The sequence below is a fragment of the Saimiri boliviensis genome, chromosome 9 (assembly GCF_048565385.1).
Source record: "Saimiri boliviensis isolate mSaiBol1 chromosome 9, mSaiBol1.pri, whole genome shotgun sequence".
In the NCBI taxonomy this organism is placed as follows: domain Eukaryota; kingdom Metazoa; phylum Chordata; class Mammalia; order Primates; family Cebidae; genus Saimiri; species Saimiri boliviensis.
In genome coordinates this window covers 104,990,504-105,006,612 of record NC_133457.1, presented here as the reverse complement: position 1 = coordinate 105,006,612, position 16,109 = coordinate 104,990,504, and the positions used below count along the sequence as shown (strand labels likewise).

Here is a 16,109-nt window from a genome sequence, read left to right as displayed (position 1 = left end):
GCTTTAAAAGTACAGTTGAAGGCTACAATATTAGCCAGTTTAGAGGCTGAAAAACAGCTGATTAATTACTTGAAGAAACTTCAGTAGGGCTAAATTAGAAAAATGCTAGATACCTGAACGGATAAAAACCTTTGGGATTGCCTTACCCGCCCCCCCCCCCCCATTTTGTCTTGTAAGAGTATAAGAAAGGCTTAATATCAACCAAGTATCAACCATAGGAAGGAACCCAAAGGTTGAACAAACACATTTTAAGAGTAAGTTTACTCTGGGATACACTGAAGGACAAAAATACAGACAGTAGCAGTCCTAGAACTTCTGTAACGGTCCAACTTATGAATGAAATATGAATGTTACCCCACTGGCATGAGGAACTCTGAATGAGAAATCAACCAATTATTGACTATGCATAGATGCTGACTTCTTGGTTCATAGTTTACATCTGTATAGGGTAAGATTTCAACACATTAGCAGGGACTGTAAACGCAAAAGTCAATACTAGAGAGAACAGATGGAAAGATTCAAAGCCACCTTTCCATGGTGTTCATGCATGTGCTATGCTTCAATTAGTTGAATTCCATTAAAGAAAAAATAACCTGGCCGGGTACGGTGGCTCACACCTGCAATCCCAGAACTTTGGGAGGCTGAGGTGAGTGGGTCACGAGGTCAGGAGATCAAGACCATCCTGGCCAACATGGTGAAACCCTGACTCGACAAAAAATACAAAAATTAGCTGGGCATGGTGGCATGTTCCTATAAGCCCAGCTACTCAGGAGGCTGAGGTAGGAGAACCACTTGAACCAGGGAGTCAGAGGTTGCAGTGAGCCAAGATTGCACCACTGCACTCCAGCCTGGCGACAGAGTGAGATTCTATCTCAGAAAAAAACAAAAAAATAACACTATTTTTAAAGTGATGACAGCAAAACCTTTGGTCAATGACTCTTGTTGGAGCTAAGCAGACCACAGAAAAGGTTGACCAGGGTTTCTCCAAGGCACTTGTACAGAAGGAGAAAGGGTGGAAGTAAAGAGCCAGTAGGGAAAAATATTTCCCTTCAGGCAAAGCATTATTTCTTTAAGAGAAAAGACCACCCACTGCCACCACTACCACCACCACAACAACAGAAAAAGCCTATGTTTAATATTCTGGAAAGCTAGAATGCTGGCTATGGGAAACCACTTAAATCTGTCCTGTTATCACCCATAAAAGTATTTAACAGATATCGGGTAGCATTCAGTGCCAGGCACTTATCTAAGCACATTTACCAGTAACAAAACTCAGATAAGTACTGATTATCTCCATTTTGCACATGTGCAAACTGAAGCACAGAGAAGTTAAGTAACTTGCCCAAGGAAGTATCTCCAAAGAGAGGAAGAGGATTTAAACTCAAGCATTCTGGCTCCAGAGTCATGCATTTGACTACTCTTGCTACCTTCCGAACAAAGCAAAAAAGCACTGTTAAAGGTAGAAGAAGCCTCCGTATCTTCTGAGAAAAGGACTTAGCCACCAGCAGTCCAGTTACCTGTCTACTCCTTAAGGTAGCAGACTTCTGCGGGTCACATAAAGTTGGATCATGGGGATTCCTGTGAGACGGCACAGAAGGCTTCAAAGTTTTGGTTTAAGATGGAAATTCATGACCCTTTCAAGGATAGAAGACAGTTAAAGCTTAAATCATGTTTATCAAGTTAAATATTTAAGTAACTTTGAAAAGTTGCCTCTGGGAAAAGAGTTCTCATTCTAAAACGAGCCAGCTTCCAAAAGGCTCTAAGAATCAAGGGTTTCTTAATGTCCATCATCATTATACACTTAAGGACTCTGGTGTTTTATATTACAGAATTATTGAAACTTCAAGGTAAATCTAATTTCCTAGAAATTATTTAATCCTTTGTTTTCAGTCCAGAGAGGATAAAAGGATGTGCCCAAAGACACCAAAACCAACACCCATTCTAACACCCATTCCTCCCCTAAGTTCCTTGTCTCTACTAATAGTGTAAACAGGCACCAGTGTTCCAAGACAGGAACCCTTTTTCTTAGACCCTTCACGTGTCGTTTGTGGCTAAGTCCTATATCCAATTTGCTCAACCATTTCCAGTGGCTTCTTGCTCAACTCAGAATCGAGTCCCAACATTTCTCTCCTCTCCCATTTTTTTTTTTCAGTTAGTTTAAGTAACAAGTCCTAACTTTTTGAAATGGAATTTAATACTTTTGCCCCAAGCCACTTTTTTGGGCCTCATTTTCTACTATTCCACCCTGTGTAACCCACCTAACTGGATTCCTCCCAGAACAAAGCATATACTATAATGCCTCTGTTTTGCTTATGCTTTTATCACTGTCTGAAACGCCATCCTTTCTAACCATTACTTTCCCTTAGCAAAATTTTAGCCATCTTTGAATGGCTAGCTCAAATGCTGTCTCCACCATGAAATCTTGCAAACAGTGATTATGGTTCACTGTAATAGGGCTAAATAAAATACTGAAAAAATCAGGGCTCCAAATTGAATGCTATCAATAACTAACTACTGACTTACATTCAACTACCGAACTCAACAGCTCCAATTTATCTGCATGATATTATACTAGGCTTTGTGGTAATTATCATCATCACCATCATTACCTCAATTATTTAGTATGTTACAGTTCCCAAAGAGCTATCTTGTATATAAACAAACTTGAAAGCTTGACAAAGCAGGTACTGGTATCAACACTTGACCAAAATGGAAAATGAGACCCAGAGAAGTTAAGCAGCTTGGATCAGGACATATAGCTTGTAAATGACAGAACGTGACCTCTTAACTTTTAACTTAGTGTACTATACAACATATCACAAACTCCCATGTGAATGGTGGTGATACTGAGTTTCCTCATTTCAAAACTGCTCAATCTTCTTCACCTACCTATGTTAGTTGTCCATTTCCCCCGAGACAGGCTGATACAGTGACATGTAGACAAAGGGAGGGCTCTGGCAAACCACTCACAAGGAAAGCAGCATCTTTTACATTTTAAAAAGCAGCTTTTAAATTTTATTAATTTCAGAAAAATCTCCCCTAATCTGGTAACTGGATGCTGAATTCAAGTGCATATTCCTAAAATCCTACATTCTCTCATTTATAATTTAGGTAGGATTTGGAACTGAAAGGAAAGCAGAAGCCAAAAGCATCCTTATTCTCAGATGTTTCCCACAGTGACAGTACAGAACGGCACTGCCAATATGGCTGGAAAAGTACTTCCCTTGCTATTTCACAGCAGTTTTCTGTCTTCCCTTGCTTTCCACAAATTTGTCACTAAAGTGTGACTGCCAGGTTTAAAATTGGCAAGAGATGCACACAGTTAAAAACTAGGAGGAGGAATTTCATTTCACATGATTCTCTTATTTTCTAAAATCAAGCCCCCTCTCCCAAATTGCTTTTAATAATATTTTGTTTATATAAGAGATCTAGTATTAAAGATAAAATATGGATAAGAATGCAACCCTTTAAGAAAGGTAGCTGGTGAGACCGTACAAGCCAAGTAATTCCTCAGTATCTAAAAAAGTATTCCTTTTCAGACTATTTACGTATTTTTTTAGAGAGCCATGGTGTCTCATGCCTGTAAACCCAACACTATGGGATGCCAATATGGGAATCCAGAAGTTCCAGACCAGTCTGGGAAACATAGCAAGACCGCCATCTCTACGAAAAACAAAACAAAAAAGTCAATTAGCCAGGCATGATGGTGCATGCCTATTGTCCCAGTTGTTCAAGGGGCTGAGGTGGGAAGACTCCTTGGGCCCAGGGAAGCTGCAGTGAGCTATAATCACACCACCGCACCCCAGCCTATGAGTCAATAAGACCCTGACTCCAAAAAAAAAGAAAAAGGACCTGAGGTGCGAAATATTAATGCTAAGAAAGAAGCAGTGTCGAGAGATTAAGTGGTGATTGACGAAATTATCTTTTAACTTTGGTGTGAGCTGTTCTTGTGATGTTACAGGCCAGACAAGAGAAAGACAGAGATGCAGTTTTCCTAGGTTCAGAATTTGATGACATTAATACTTTCAGTGCCAAAGATTTTAGGGATTTGGGGACAAAGAGAGATAAAGGCAGTGCCTGAGATGATCTGACATTTTTAAACCTGATCTGCCTACCATATGCATACAAGTGAGGTATGCTTGTATTTAAACAGACAGTTTGGCTACACAACTAACTCTTTTTACAGAGGGAGGTATTTTCACTGGAAGGGATAATGTAGTGAGGACTCAGGATCCTTGGGTCTCACATCTTCATCTTTCTGCTACCATATCACTGTGTGACTTTGAGCATGTGACCTCAGACTCCTGCCCACACAGAGGAGACAAGATGAAATGATTTTTTTTTCTATTATTTGTCATTTTATTTTTTTTTTGCATTTTAGGTTTTGGGGTACATGTGAAGAACATGCAAGACTGTTGCATAGGTGCACACATGGCAGTGTGATTTGCTGCCTTCCTCCCTGTATCTGGCGTTTCTCCCCATGTCACCCGCCCCCCCAACTCCCCATCCCCCGCTGCCCCCCCTATTTCCCTCCAACAGACCCCAGTGTGTAGTGCTCCCCCCCATGTCATGTGTTCCCAATGTTCAACACCTGCCTATGAGTGAGAACATGCGGTGTTTGATTTTCTGCTCCTGTGTCAGTTTGCTGAGAATGATGGTTTCCAGGTTCATCCAAGTCCCTACAAAGGACAAGAACTCATCGTTTTTGATGGCTGCGTAATATTCCATGGTGTATAGGTGCCACATTTTCCCTGTCCAGTCTGTCATCGATGGGCATTTGGGTTGGTTCCAGGTCTTTGCTATTGTAAACTGTGCTGCAATGAACATTCGTGTGCATGCATCCTTATAGTAGAACGAGTTATAATCCTTTGGATATATACCCAGTAATGGGATTGCTGGGTCAAATGGAATTTCTATTTCTAGGTCCTTGAGAAATCACCACACTGTCTTCCACAATGGTTGAACTAATTTACACTCCCACCAACAGTATAAAAGTGTTCCTATTTCTCCACATCCTCTCCAGCATCTGTTGTCTCCAGATTTTTTTAATGAAATGATTCTTAATACCTGCTCCCTTGTTTTGCACCTTGCATGAGGACAGTAAGAGGAAACCAAATGGCACCTCCTGGGAGGTAGACCCATAGCCCCACTTTGTTTCAGCAGAAAGGCTGCTCTCCCACTCCAAATCTGCAGTGTTGCTACTGCACAGGAGAGTAAGGTGTGTCCTGGGCTTGAGTCCTGAGTGTAGCCTGATGACAAATAATTGGTGCTAATATCTAGCAGACAAGGAAGGGACACAGAAATACATCAGAAACACTATTTTTCTCATTAATAATGTCCACAAAATTAGCTACACTTGATTAGCAAAGACTGGAATAAATGAAAGCATTTTGGAACAGAACATGCTAAATCCTAATTATTCTGGGGTTCAGAGGTGATTAAATAATCCTCAAGATTTCTTTAATCTGCTACAGAAGAAACTGAAGAAACCCTAAACTATTAGAAAGATCAGACTCACTTTAAAAGGATCATGGTGTATATAAAATTTTACTGGAATATAACCAACATCCTTGCTTTGTTGCAAAGAGGTACTGTGTCAGTAGACAGCAAAACAGGAAGTATTTAAAAGTTTGCTTACAACAGACCATATGATTAAACTGTTAAAATTTACTCACGTGAATAAGAGACCAGGGCTAGATTTAGTCATGTCATACATAATCAGAAACTCTAGCCAGATTTTTCTAATAGCTCTTGGCAAAAAGGCTAATATTTTTATAGAAATAAAGAAAATATGAAAAGCCACAAAAGTATATACAACTAATTATTAAATTTGCCTACAATATAATCTTGGAAAAGTATGCTTTTGAAGAGCTTTTATATTTATTGACTCCCATGGTTCCCCTATGAAGCACGTATCAAGATGAAGATGAAGAAGCTGAGTTGAGGAAGGTTAGGTAACTTAGCCAAGATCACATGAGACATAAGGATGAGGATTTCTCCTACCAAAATCAATTGTTTTTTTAAGAGAAGACTTTTGTAAAACAAGACAGGGCCAAACTTACATGTCTCAAAGCCCTTTTTGTCACTTTTACTGTATCTTTACTCTCAAAACAAACTAGAATGTGTTAGAGAAGATGAGATCAGTTTTAAAAGCTTATGTTTTAAATATTAACCTCTTTTTTTTTTTTTGAGACGGAGTTTTGCTCTTGTTTACCCAGGCTGGAGTGCAATGGCGCGATCTTGGCTCACCGCAACCTCCGCCTCCTGGGTTCAGGCAATTCTCCAGCCTCAGCTTCCTGAGTAGCTGGGATTACAGGCATGCACCACCATGCCCAGCTAATTTTTTGTATTTTTAGTAGAGATGGGGTTTCACCATGTTGACCAGGATGGTCTCGATTTCTTGACCTCGTGATCCACCCGCCTTGGCCTCCCAAAGTGCTGAGATTACAGGCTTGAGCCACCGCGCCTGGCTAAATATTAACCTCTTTCTTCTTAAAGTCTTTTTGAATTTCTTCTTATAGTCTAGTAATATAAAAATCAACATTCTTCATCTGATCTGTAAGTAGATCTCTTACCACCTCAGGTGATACTGTTCAAGGTCAAAGGCTATCTAATTTTTTTTCACACTTCACAACAATTAGCACAGGCAGCCATTGATAGACATCATCTAGCAATTATGCTCTTGGGTTTAGACACCCTCAGAATGAAAGCAGAACTCAAACACTTAGTTGTAGCCAAAGGATGGAAATAACCCAAGTAAGTGTCCATCAACAGGTGGATTTTTTAAAATGTGATTACAGGTATACAATGGAATATTATTCGGTCACAAAAAAGAATGAATTTTTGACATGCTACAATATGGATAAACCTTGAAAACATATTAAATGAGTAAACAGACCAAAAAAAAAAAAGATAAGTATATTATTCCACTTATATGAGGTACTCAGAATAGGCAAATTCATAAAGATAAAAAGTAGAAGGGAGAGAAAAGATGACAAAGCAGAAAAGCTATTGGGATGGGGAGAACAGAGTAAGAAGTTATTATTTAGTGAATTCAGAGATTGTCTGGGATGAGGAAGAGTTCTGAAGATAGACAGTGGTGACAGTTGTATACTATTGTCAATGTACCAAATGCTCCTTAAAAATGGTAAATTTGGTTATGTATATTTTACCATATACAATTATGTGAATAATGAGATAAGCCAAAGTGACTTAATAACTAACCTATAAAAGATTAAGAGTATGTTGGAAGAAAGAAGACAGAAGATGTGAATTAGTGTACCCACAGATCATCCACTCATTAATTCAATAAATATACACTAGTGCCAGCTATCTGCCAGGTACTATACTAAGCCTAAGGGATGCAAAATGAATACAAAAGGCCAGATGCGGTGGTTCACGCCTGTAATCCCAGCCACTTTGGAAGGCCAAAGCGCACAGATCACTTGAAGTTAGGAGTTCAAGACCAGCCTGGCCAACATAGTGAAATCCTGACTCTATTAAAAATACAATAAATTAGCTGAGGATGGTGGCACGCACCTTAATCCCAGCTACTTAGGAGGCTGAGGCAGGAGAATAAGTTGAACCCAGGAGGTGGAGTTAGCAGTGAGCCGAGATAGTGCCATTGTATTCTAGCCTGGGCAACAGAGCAAGAATGCATTTCAAAAAAAAAAAAATCCTAATATCCTAATTCTGCTCTCAGGGACTTTAGAGTCCAGGAGGGCATAGAGAAAAGTAAAGAGACAATTAAACATCAACACAACTTAATAATTGTAACAGGAATATATTTAAGGCATCAGAGAGCACACAAAAGTGGCACTTAATATGAGAAGGTGGGTAGAAAGGATACCTGGAACGAGTCAAGTCTAAGCTGCAACAAAAAGATAGTAAAAGGGCAAGAGAGTATTAAAGAACCAGCAACAGCATGTTTTAAGCCTTAGTGGTATCAGAAAACATGCTGTGTTTAAGGAACTGAAAAGAAGTTCACAAGACTGAATGTGGAATGTGAAATAAGGATAAACAGCAAAACAGGTAGCAAAGACAGCCAAAAACTATGACTGTACATTAGAAAGAGATGAAAAAGGTGGCCAGAAATACCGAGAAGCATGCAGGCATTAGAGCCAAAAGGAAGATGGTTTAAGTAGGGTGGGGTCCAAAGTATGATCTTTCTTGGCACATTTCACATGCACTTAAAAAGAATGTGTTCTAACAGCATGGTAATGATACAAGAACAGATACATAGACCAAATGAAACAGAACAGAGAACCCAGAAATAAAACCACACACCAACAGCCATGTAATCTTCAAGAAAGTCAACCAAAATAAGCAATGAGGAAATGACTCCCTACTCAATAAATGATGCTGGGATAAATGGCTAGTCATATGCAGAGGACTGAAACTGGACCCCTTCTTTATACCACATACAAAATCAATTCAAGATGGATTAAATACTTAAAACCTAAAACTATGAAAACCCTAGACAACAACCTAGGCAATACCATTCTAGGCATAGGAATGAGCAAAGATTTCATTGCAAAGATGCCAAAAGCAATTGTAACAAAAGCTAAAAATGACAAATGGGATATAATTAAACTTTATCAACAGAGTTAACAGACAACCTACAGAATGGGAGAAAATATTCACAAACTATGCATCTGACAGGTCTAAGATACAGAACCTAAGGAACCTATATGATTCAACAAGCAAAAAACAAGTAACCCCTTTAAAAAACAGGCAACAAAAGACATGAACAGACATTTCTCAAAAGATGACAGTGGCCAACGAATGTATGAAAAAGTGTTCCACATCACTAATCATCAGCGAAATGCAAATCCAAACCAATGGCTATCAAAAAAAATAAAAAAACAGCAGATGCTGGCAAGGCTGCAGGGAAAAGGGAACACATACACACTTGTGGATGGCAATGTAAGTAAGTTCAGCCACTGGGGAAAGCAGTTTGGAGATTTCTCAAAGAACTTAAAAACACAACTACAAAAAAAACAACACAACACAACACAAAAAGACACACGCACTCGCATGTTCATTGCAGTACTATTCTCAATAGCAAATACCATGGAATACTATATGGTCATAAAAAAAAGAACTGAATCACATCCTTTGCAGCAACATAAATGCAAATGGAGGCCATTGTCTTGAGCAAATTATGGCAGGAACAGAATAGCAAATACCACATAGTCTCACTTACAAGTGGGAGCTAAACGTTGGGTGCTCATGGGCCCCTTCCTTACACTACATACAAAAATCAATTCAAGATGGATTAAATGCTTAATACCTAAAACTATAAAAACCCTAGATGACAACCTGGGCGGTATCATTCTGGGCATAGGTATAATAGCAGTACCATTGCTATTATATGGCAATAACAGACACTGCGGACTACTAAAGCAGGAAGGGCGGTAAGGGTTGAAAAACTAATTGTTAGGTTCTATGCTCAGTACCTGGGTGACACAATCATTTGTACCTAAACCTCAGCATCACAGCAATATACCCAGGTAACAAACTTGCCTGTATGTAAGTAACCCCTGAATCTAAAATAAAACCTGAAAAAGAAAAGAAATAAACAAATAAATAAATAAAGTAGAAAAGTAGACACTAAAAAAAGAAAAAGAAAGGAAGCAAAGTATATTCTAATATTTTGGGGTGGAAAAAGCCTATAAATGTCAATTAGATCAAGTTGGTTGATATGGTTCAAGTCTTCCACATCCTTAATTATTTTCTGTCTACTTGGACTAAAAATTATTGAGAAAGAGGTAGTAAAATCTCTGATCAAAATTTTGAATTTTTATTTCTCTTTGCAGCTCCATCAGATTTGCTTCACGTATTTTGAGGCTTTGATATTAGTGTATAAACATTTATAACTGTTATGTTCTCCTAACTGGTCCCTTTGTATCATTATGCAATGAACCATCTTTTTAAAGTTCTAAGGAACTTTAGGATGGAGACACTTGTTCCACTGTATGACAGATCTTTGCATTCCCTAACAAAGCTCAGGCCACTATGGGCATGGGAATACCATATGGCTTTCTCAACAACGACTGTCTTTAAATTAGAATAGAAGTGCAAGTCCTCATTTTCAATAACTAGATTTAACCACTTGCCTCCTACACCAAAAAATGGGAGCAAAATGAACAAGAAGAACATCTTCTTAAAGTTTGCATCCCAGAAGGCAGCACTACTGAGTTTCGTTTATACTGGTGACTGCAGGCTTTTGTGGGAGCTGAACTCCTCTGATAACATGATGAAAGCTAGGAATAGTCTCTCCAGGAAATCTCATGTACTCAACCATTTGCATATAATTTCAGGGGCTAACAGACCATGGAAGCCTAAGTTAAGAATTTTTAATGTAAACTCTTTAAAGTATACAAAGAAGAAGAAAAAACCAGGTCTCAAATCCAGTTACGTTTTATCAAGGCAAGTTTGCTACAGACTTGATTAAATGCCATCATGTGTGACAATGAATACTTACCTATGTTAGTGAAAACCTGTATTTTTAATGAGGTATATATTAAAAGAAAATTTAACATACTTGCTTTATACATCTTGATCTGAACAATGGCATCCCATGTAAGGTCTAAATCAGGGCCATCCAATTAGCAACTCTAGGATCAAATAGAGTTTTCTACTTACTTTGCTATCTATACTCTTTATCCAGGTGTCCCCAAACTACGGCCCACGGGCCGCATGCGGCCCCCTGAGGCCATTTATCCGGCCCCCTGACGCACTTCAGGAAGGGGCACCTCTTTCACTGGTGGTCAGTGAGAGGAGCACAGTATGTGGCGGCCCTCCAATGGTCTGAGGGACAGTAAACTGGCCCCCTGTGTAAAAAGTTTGGAGATGCCTGCTCTTTATCTGTAGCTCAAGATCAGACCTATTCTAGGTAAGCCAAGCAATGGTCAACCCACTGCTGAATGATGAGAGACTTGATTCCACCCTTACCTGTTGCTATGCTTGGACTTTTCACGGTCTTTCTCCTTGTCTTTCTTGTGTTCTTTGTGCCGATGTTCTCGATCTTTGTGTTTATCTTTGTGTTTATGAGAATCTGCAACCATAAGAGATGAGTCAGTTAAGAGTAGTCATGAACTATCTTTTGTATGCCTACCTTGACAAGCTAGTCAAGATGTACAATGACAGGATTCAAATGGCATGGTAGGCATAACAACACACGCCACTGAAAAAAAAGCTTTCACAAAGAAGCCCAGACAAAGCATCCCATTAGCCTGCTTCCACAATCAAGACATGTTACTACTATGGGAAAGATGATGAAATGAGAGCCAATTCTACTATGAAAAGAAGCCACAGTTTGGCATTTTTCTTCCTAGATGTAATACTATTAAGCCTGACCTATAAATGGTAACAAAGGGGTAAATCTTGAACACTGACTCTAAAGATCAGGTGTTTTAACTTCTGAAAAATTCAAACTTCAACACATATGTTTATAAATAAACATTAATAAAGTATAATTTCTAAACAATAAAATACTGTCAGCCCTCCACATTTACGGGTTCAGCACCACATATTCAAACACTTGCAGACTGAAAATATTCAAGGAAAAAAATATTAATTACAAGACAACCCCAAAAATACAACCCCCCCCCAACAACAAAACAACCATATAGTTACACTGTATTCGGTAATATAAGTAATGTGGTGATGAGTCAAAGTATATAGGATTGTATATGTTATATGCAAATACTGTGCCATTTTATATCCAAAAGCTTGAACATCTGCAAATTTTGGTATACTCAGCACAGGGGGTAGGGTGGTCCTGGAACCAATACCCTACAAATATTAAGAAATAACTGCATACACAGTTCAAAGACACCATGTGATATGCCTGACAAACACACAGGGGCAATCCCCACTACAATAAAGATTTAGAACAAGTCCATCACCTCAGAAAGTTTCCTGTGTGCTCCTTCCAGGTCATTCCCACATTCCACTCCTTGCCCAAAGGAAGCACTGATCTGATCATGCTATAGATTAGATCTGCCTAGATTTCATGTAAACAACATCATGTAAGATTTATTCTTCTGTCTGATTTCTCTCAGCATAACATTTGTGACATTCATCCATGTTGTTGGATGTACCAGCTGTTGGTTCCATTTTATTGCTGAGTGGCGTTACATTGCATGGATATACTGTAACTTACCTACATTCATCTGCCAGACATTTTAGTTGTTTACAGGTATTGGTTATTATTTATCTGCTACAAACATTCATATACAAATATTTCTGTAGACATGTTTTCATTTCTCTTGGGTACATACTTAGGAGAAAAGTTACTGGGTAATATAAAAAATGTATGTTTAACTTTATAGGAAATTGCCAAATTGTACCATTATATATCCCCATCAAAATATCATTAATGTTCCAATTGATACAAATTCTCACCAATATCTGATATTAGTCTTTAATTTTAGCCATTCTAGTAGGTGTGGAGTGGTATCTCACTGTGGTTTCAATTAACATATTTCTGATGATTAAAAGACGTTTAGTGACAAGCATCTTTTTGTGTGCTTTCTGGCCACTCATATACCTTCTTTGGTGAAGTTTCTGCTCAAATCTTTCCCGCAATATAGAAAATTCATTTGGTCTTCTTATTATCTTGGTGTAAGAGCTCTTTATACATTCTGGATTACCAATTTTTTTTTTTTTTTTTTTTTTTTGGTCAGCTGTATGAACTGTGAATATTTTCTCCCCAAGATTTTCTTGTTTTAATTTCTTAATGGTGTGTTTCAAAAGAGCAAAAGTTTTAAATTTTGATCAAGTCCATTTCATCAATTTTCCCTTTTAGGGTCTGTATGTTTTGTGCCTCAAGATATCTTTGCCTACTCAAGGGCCACACAGATTTTTTCTCTCTCTCTTTTGGGTGGAAAGGCAGGGAAAGACTCTCATTTTCTTTTCTTTTCTTTTTTTTTTTTTAAAGAATAATAAGAAAAAGAATAAAGAAGAGAAAGAAAGAGAAAAAGGAAGAGGGAGAGAGAATGGGGTTATTGCTTTATTTGCCTGGGCTAGAATGCAGTCTAAATATGGGTATGCCTATAATTGTGCTTAATAATGGAGACATGTAAGAAAATGAGGGAAGAGAATAACAAACTAGGAGCCAACCAATATTTCATTTAAACTTCTAAGTTGATATGATGTGGTATTAATAAGAGTGCATATTTTGTGTTTTTAAAGTGGAGAGTTCTATAAATATTAATTAAGTTTACTTGTTGCAGATCTGAGTTCAAGTCCTGGATATCGTTGTTAATTTTCTGTCTCATTAATCTGTCAAATATTAATGTTGAAGTCTCCCACTATTGTTGTGTGGGAGTCTAAGTCTCTTTATAAGTCTTGTATATCTGGGTATTCCTGTATTGGGTGAGTATATGTTTAGGATCTTTAGCTCTTCTTGTTGCATTGATCCTTTTATCATTATATAATGTCCTTCTTTGCTTCTTTTCATCTTTGTTGCTTTAACGACTATTTTATCAGAGGCAAAAATTGTAACTTCTGCTTTTTATTTATTTATTTATTTTTGCTCTCCATTTGGTTGGTAAATCTTTCTCCATCCCTTTGGAGATGGAGACTCTCAAGACTCTCATTTTCTTATATCACGATGTTGCGCAGGCTGGTCTCAAACTCCTGGGCTCAAGCAATCCTCCTGCCTCAGCCTTTGGAATGGCTGGGATTACAAGGGCATACCACCATCTTATTTATTTATTTTCTAGCAGTTTTACTGCAGTAAGGGCCAAGTTTCATTTTTTTCTAATCGATTAAGATGTCAAGTTGTTCTAGAACCATTTTTTTTTTAACTTTTAAGTTCAGGGGTACATGTGCAGGTTTCTTATACAGGTAAACTTGTGTCATGGGGGTTTGTTGTACAGATTATTTCATCACCCAGGTATTAAGCCTAGTACCCACTAGTTAGTTTCCTGATATTCTCCCTCCTCTCATCCTCCACCATCCAAAAGGCCCCTGTGTCTGCTGTTTCCCTGTATGTGTCCACATGTTCTCACGATTTAGCTCCCACTTGTAAGCGAGAACATGCAGTATCTGGTTTTTTGTTCCTGTGTTACATTTGCTAAGGGTAATGGCCTCTAGTTCCATCCAGGTTCCTGCAAAGGACACAATCTCATTCTTTTTATGGCTGCAGAGTATTCTGTGGGGTACATGTGCCACATTCTTTTTTTATTCAGTCTACCACTGATGGACATTTAGCTTGATTCCATGTCTCTGCTATTGTGAATAGCCTAGCACCATTTTTTAAAAGACAGCCCTTTCTCCATCAAATTGTCTTGGCCTTTTCAAGTGGCCATATAATTATAGGTCTATTTCTGGACCCTCTATTCTAACCTTACACACACACACACACACACACACACTATCTTGACTACAGAAGTCTTTGATACTCTGCTTTTCAAGAGGTGTAACCTAATTCCCCTCCCCTTGAGTGTGGGCTGGACACAGTGACTCACCCCTAACAAATAGGATAAAGTGGAAATGTCAGGGGCAACTTCCCGCACTAGGCCACAAAAGGCATTAGATCTTCCTTTCTGCTCTCTCCTTGCTCTAGGAAAGGCCACTGATACACTGTTGTATACTCATTCAGAAGCCCTCTGGAAAGGCCCATGTAGTAAGAAACTCAAGCTTCCTGCCAATAGCCATGTGAATGAGCCATCTTGGAAGTGGAACTTCTAGTCTAAATTAAGTCTTCAAATGACTGCAGCCCTGGCTGACATACTGACTGCAATCTACAGATGCTCAGCCAAACGCACCCAGATAAACTGCCTCTGGATTCCTGACTCACAAGAACTACATGAGAAAGTAAATGTCTTGTTATTTTAAGCTGTTATATTTTGAGGTAACAAGTTTTACAGCAATCAATTAATAATGTATAGGCAATGTGTCTTCATCCCATTACTGGCTCACAGCAAAGGAAACCACATGTGTCATAATCTGCTGAGCATCTATTCTGTGCCAGGCCCTGAGGAAATAGAAATCTGCACGACCGTAGTACTAACTATAAGAAAGCCCCATTCTACAGAGATGGGGAAAAAAAAAATCATATAGTGTCAGAAGTAGGATTTGAACTCAGTCTTTCATGTAGCATATAGAACCCTTCAACTTCTAAAAACCTAGAGTCTATAATTTTAAAATGCTAAGCTGATTCACATAAGGTTATTGGCCCGTTTACATGACAGTAATACCCCATTACTTTTGCCTCAAACCAAACACTCATGGCTAAAATCATAATAATGACAATACATAAACCAACACTACAATCTGGAATAAAGCATGTGTCATTTAATTTTGTTTACAGCCCAGATTCAATAAACAAGCCTCAGAACATCAAGATCTGCTAATATGGCCCTAGGGTATAGCAAGGACATCACATTTTTAAAAATTACTCAAAATGCATAAATATATATGAAGAAGACTGGAATATAGACATCAAAATATTAAAAGCAGTTAGGGTAGTCAATTTATGAGTAACTTGAGTTTTTGTGTCTATACTTCATCTTGTTTTCTAGTTTTTCCCTACAATAAATTACTTGTATAGTAAAAAATGAACCAAGTTTAAAAAATTTATTTTGACAAATACTAGTGTGCATAAGGAAAATTTGCTTAAATCACTAAAAAGCTCTAAACTTAAAAAGGAAATTATGTAAAGGATAAACTGAAAGTAATTCCAGGTAGGTTTCAGATAACAGTCTGCTAATAACGTGGTTTTTTTTTTTTTTTTTTTGGAGACAATGTCTCACTCTATCACCCAGGCTAGAGTACAGTAGTAGGATCTCAGCTCACTGCAGCCTCCACCTCCAGGGTTCAAGCAAGTCTCCTGCCTCAGCCTCCTGAGTAGCTGAGTCTACAGGTGCATGCTGCCATGCCTGGCTAATTTTTTGTATTTTAGTAAAGACAGGGTTTCACCATGTCCAGTCTGGTCTCGAACTTCTGAGCTCAGGCAATCCACCTGCCTCAGCCTCCCAAAGTGCTGGGATTACAGATGGGAGCCACCACACACAGCCACATTTTTCTTTTTAATGCACAAAATTTCAAAACTGATTTTAAAGCCAGGTCCTCAAGTTTTTAAAAATGCAAACAAA

At 38.3% G+C, this 16,109-nt stretch overlaps 1 protein-coding gene across 1 annotated transcript in view; it reads right to left on the bottom strand.

The window, feature by feature from the left end:
* Positions 1–16,109, bottom strand: part of TOP1 (DNA topoisomerase I) — a 97,789-nt gene that overhangs the window by 51,669 nt on the left and 30,011 nt on the right. Inside the window, exon 3 of the mRNA XM_003936386.3 lies at positions 10,957–11,059. Coding sequence (XP_003936435.1) covers positions 10,957–11,059 — 103 coding nt within the window. The remainder of the gene's footprint in view (positions 1–10,956; positions 11,060–16,109) is intronic.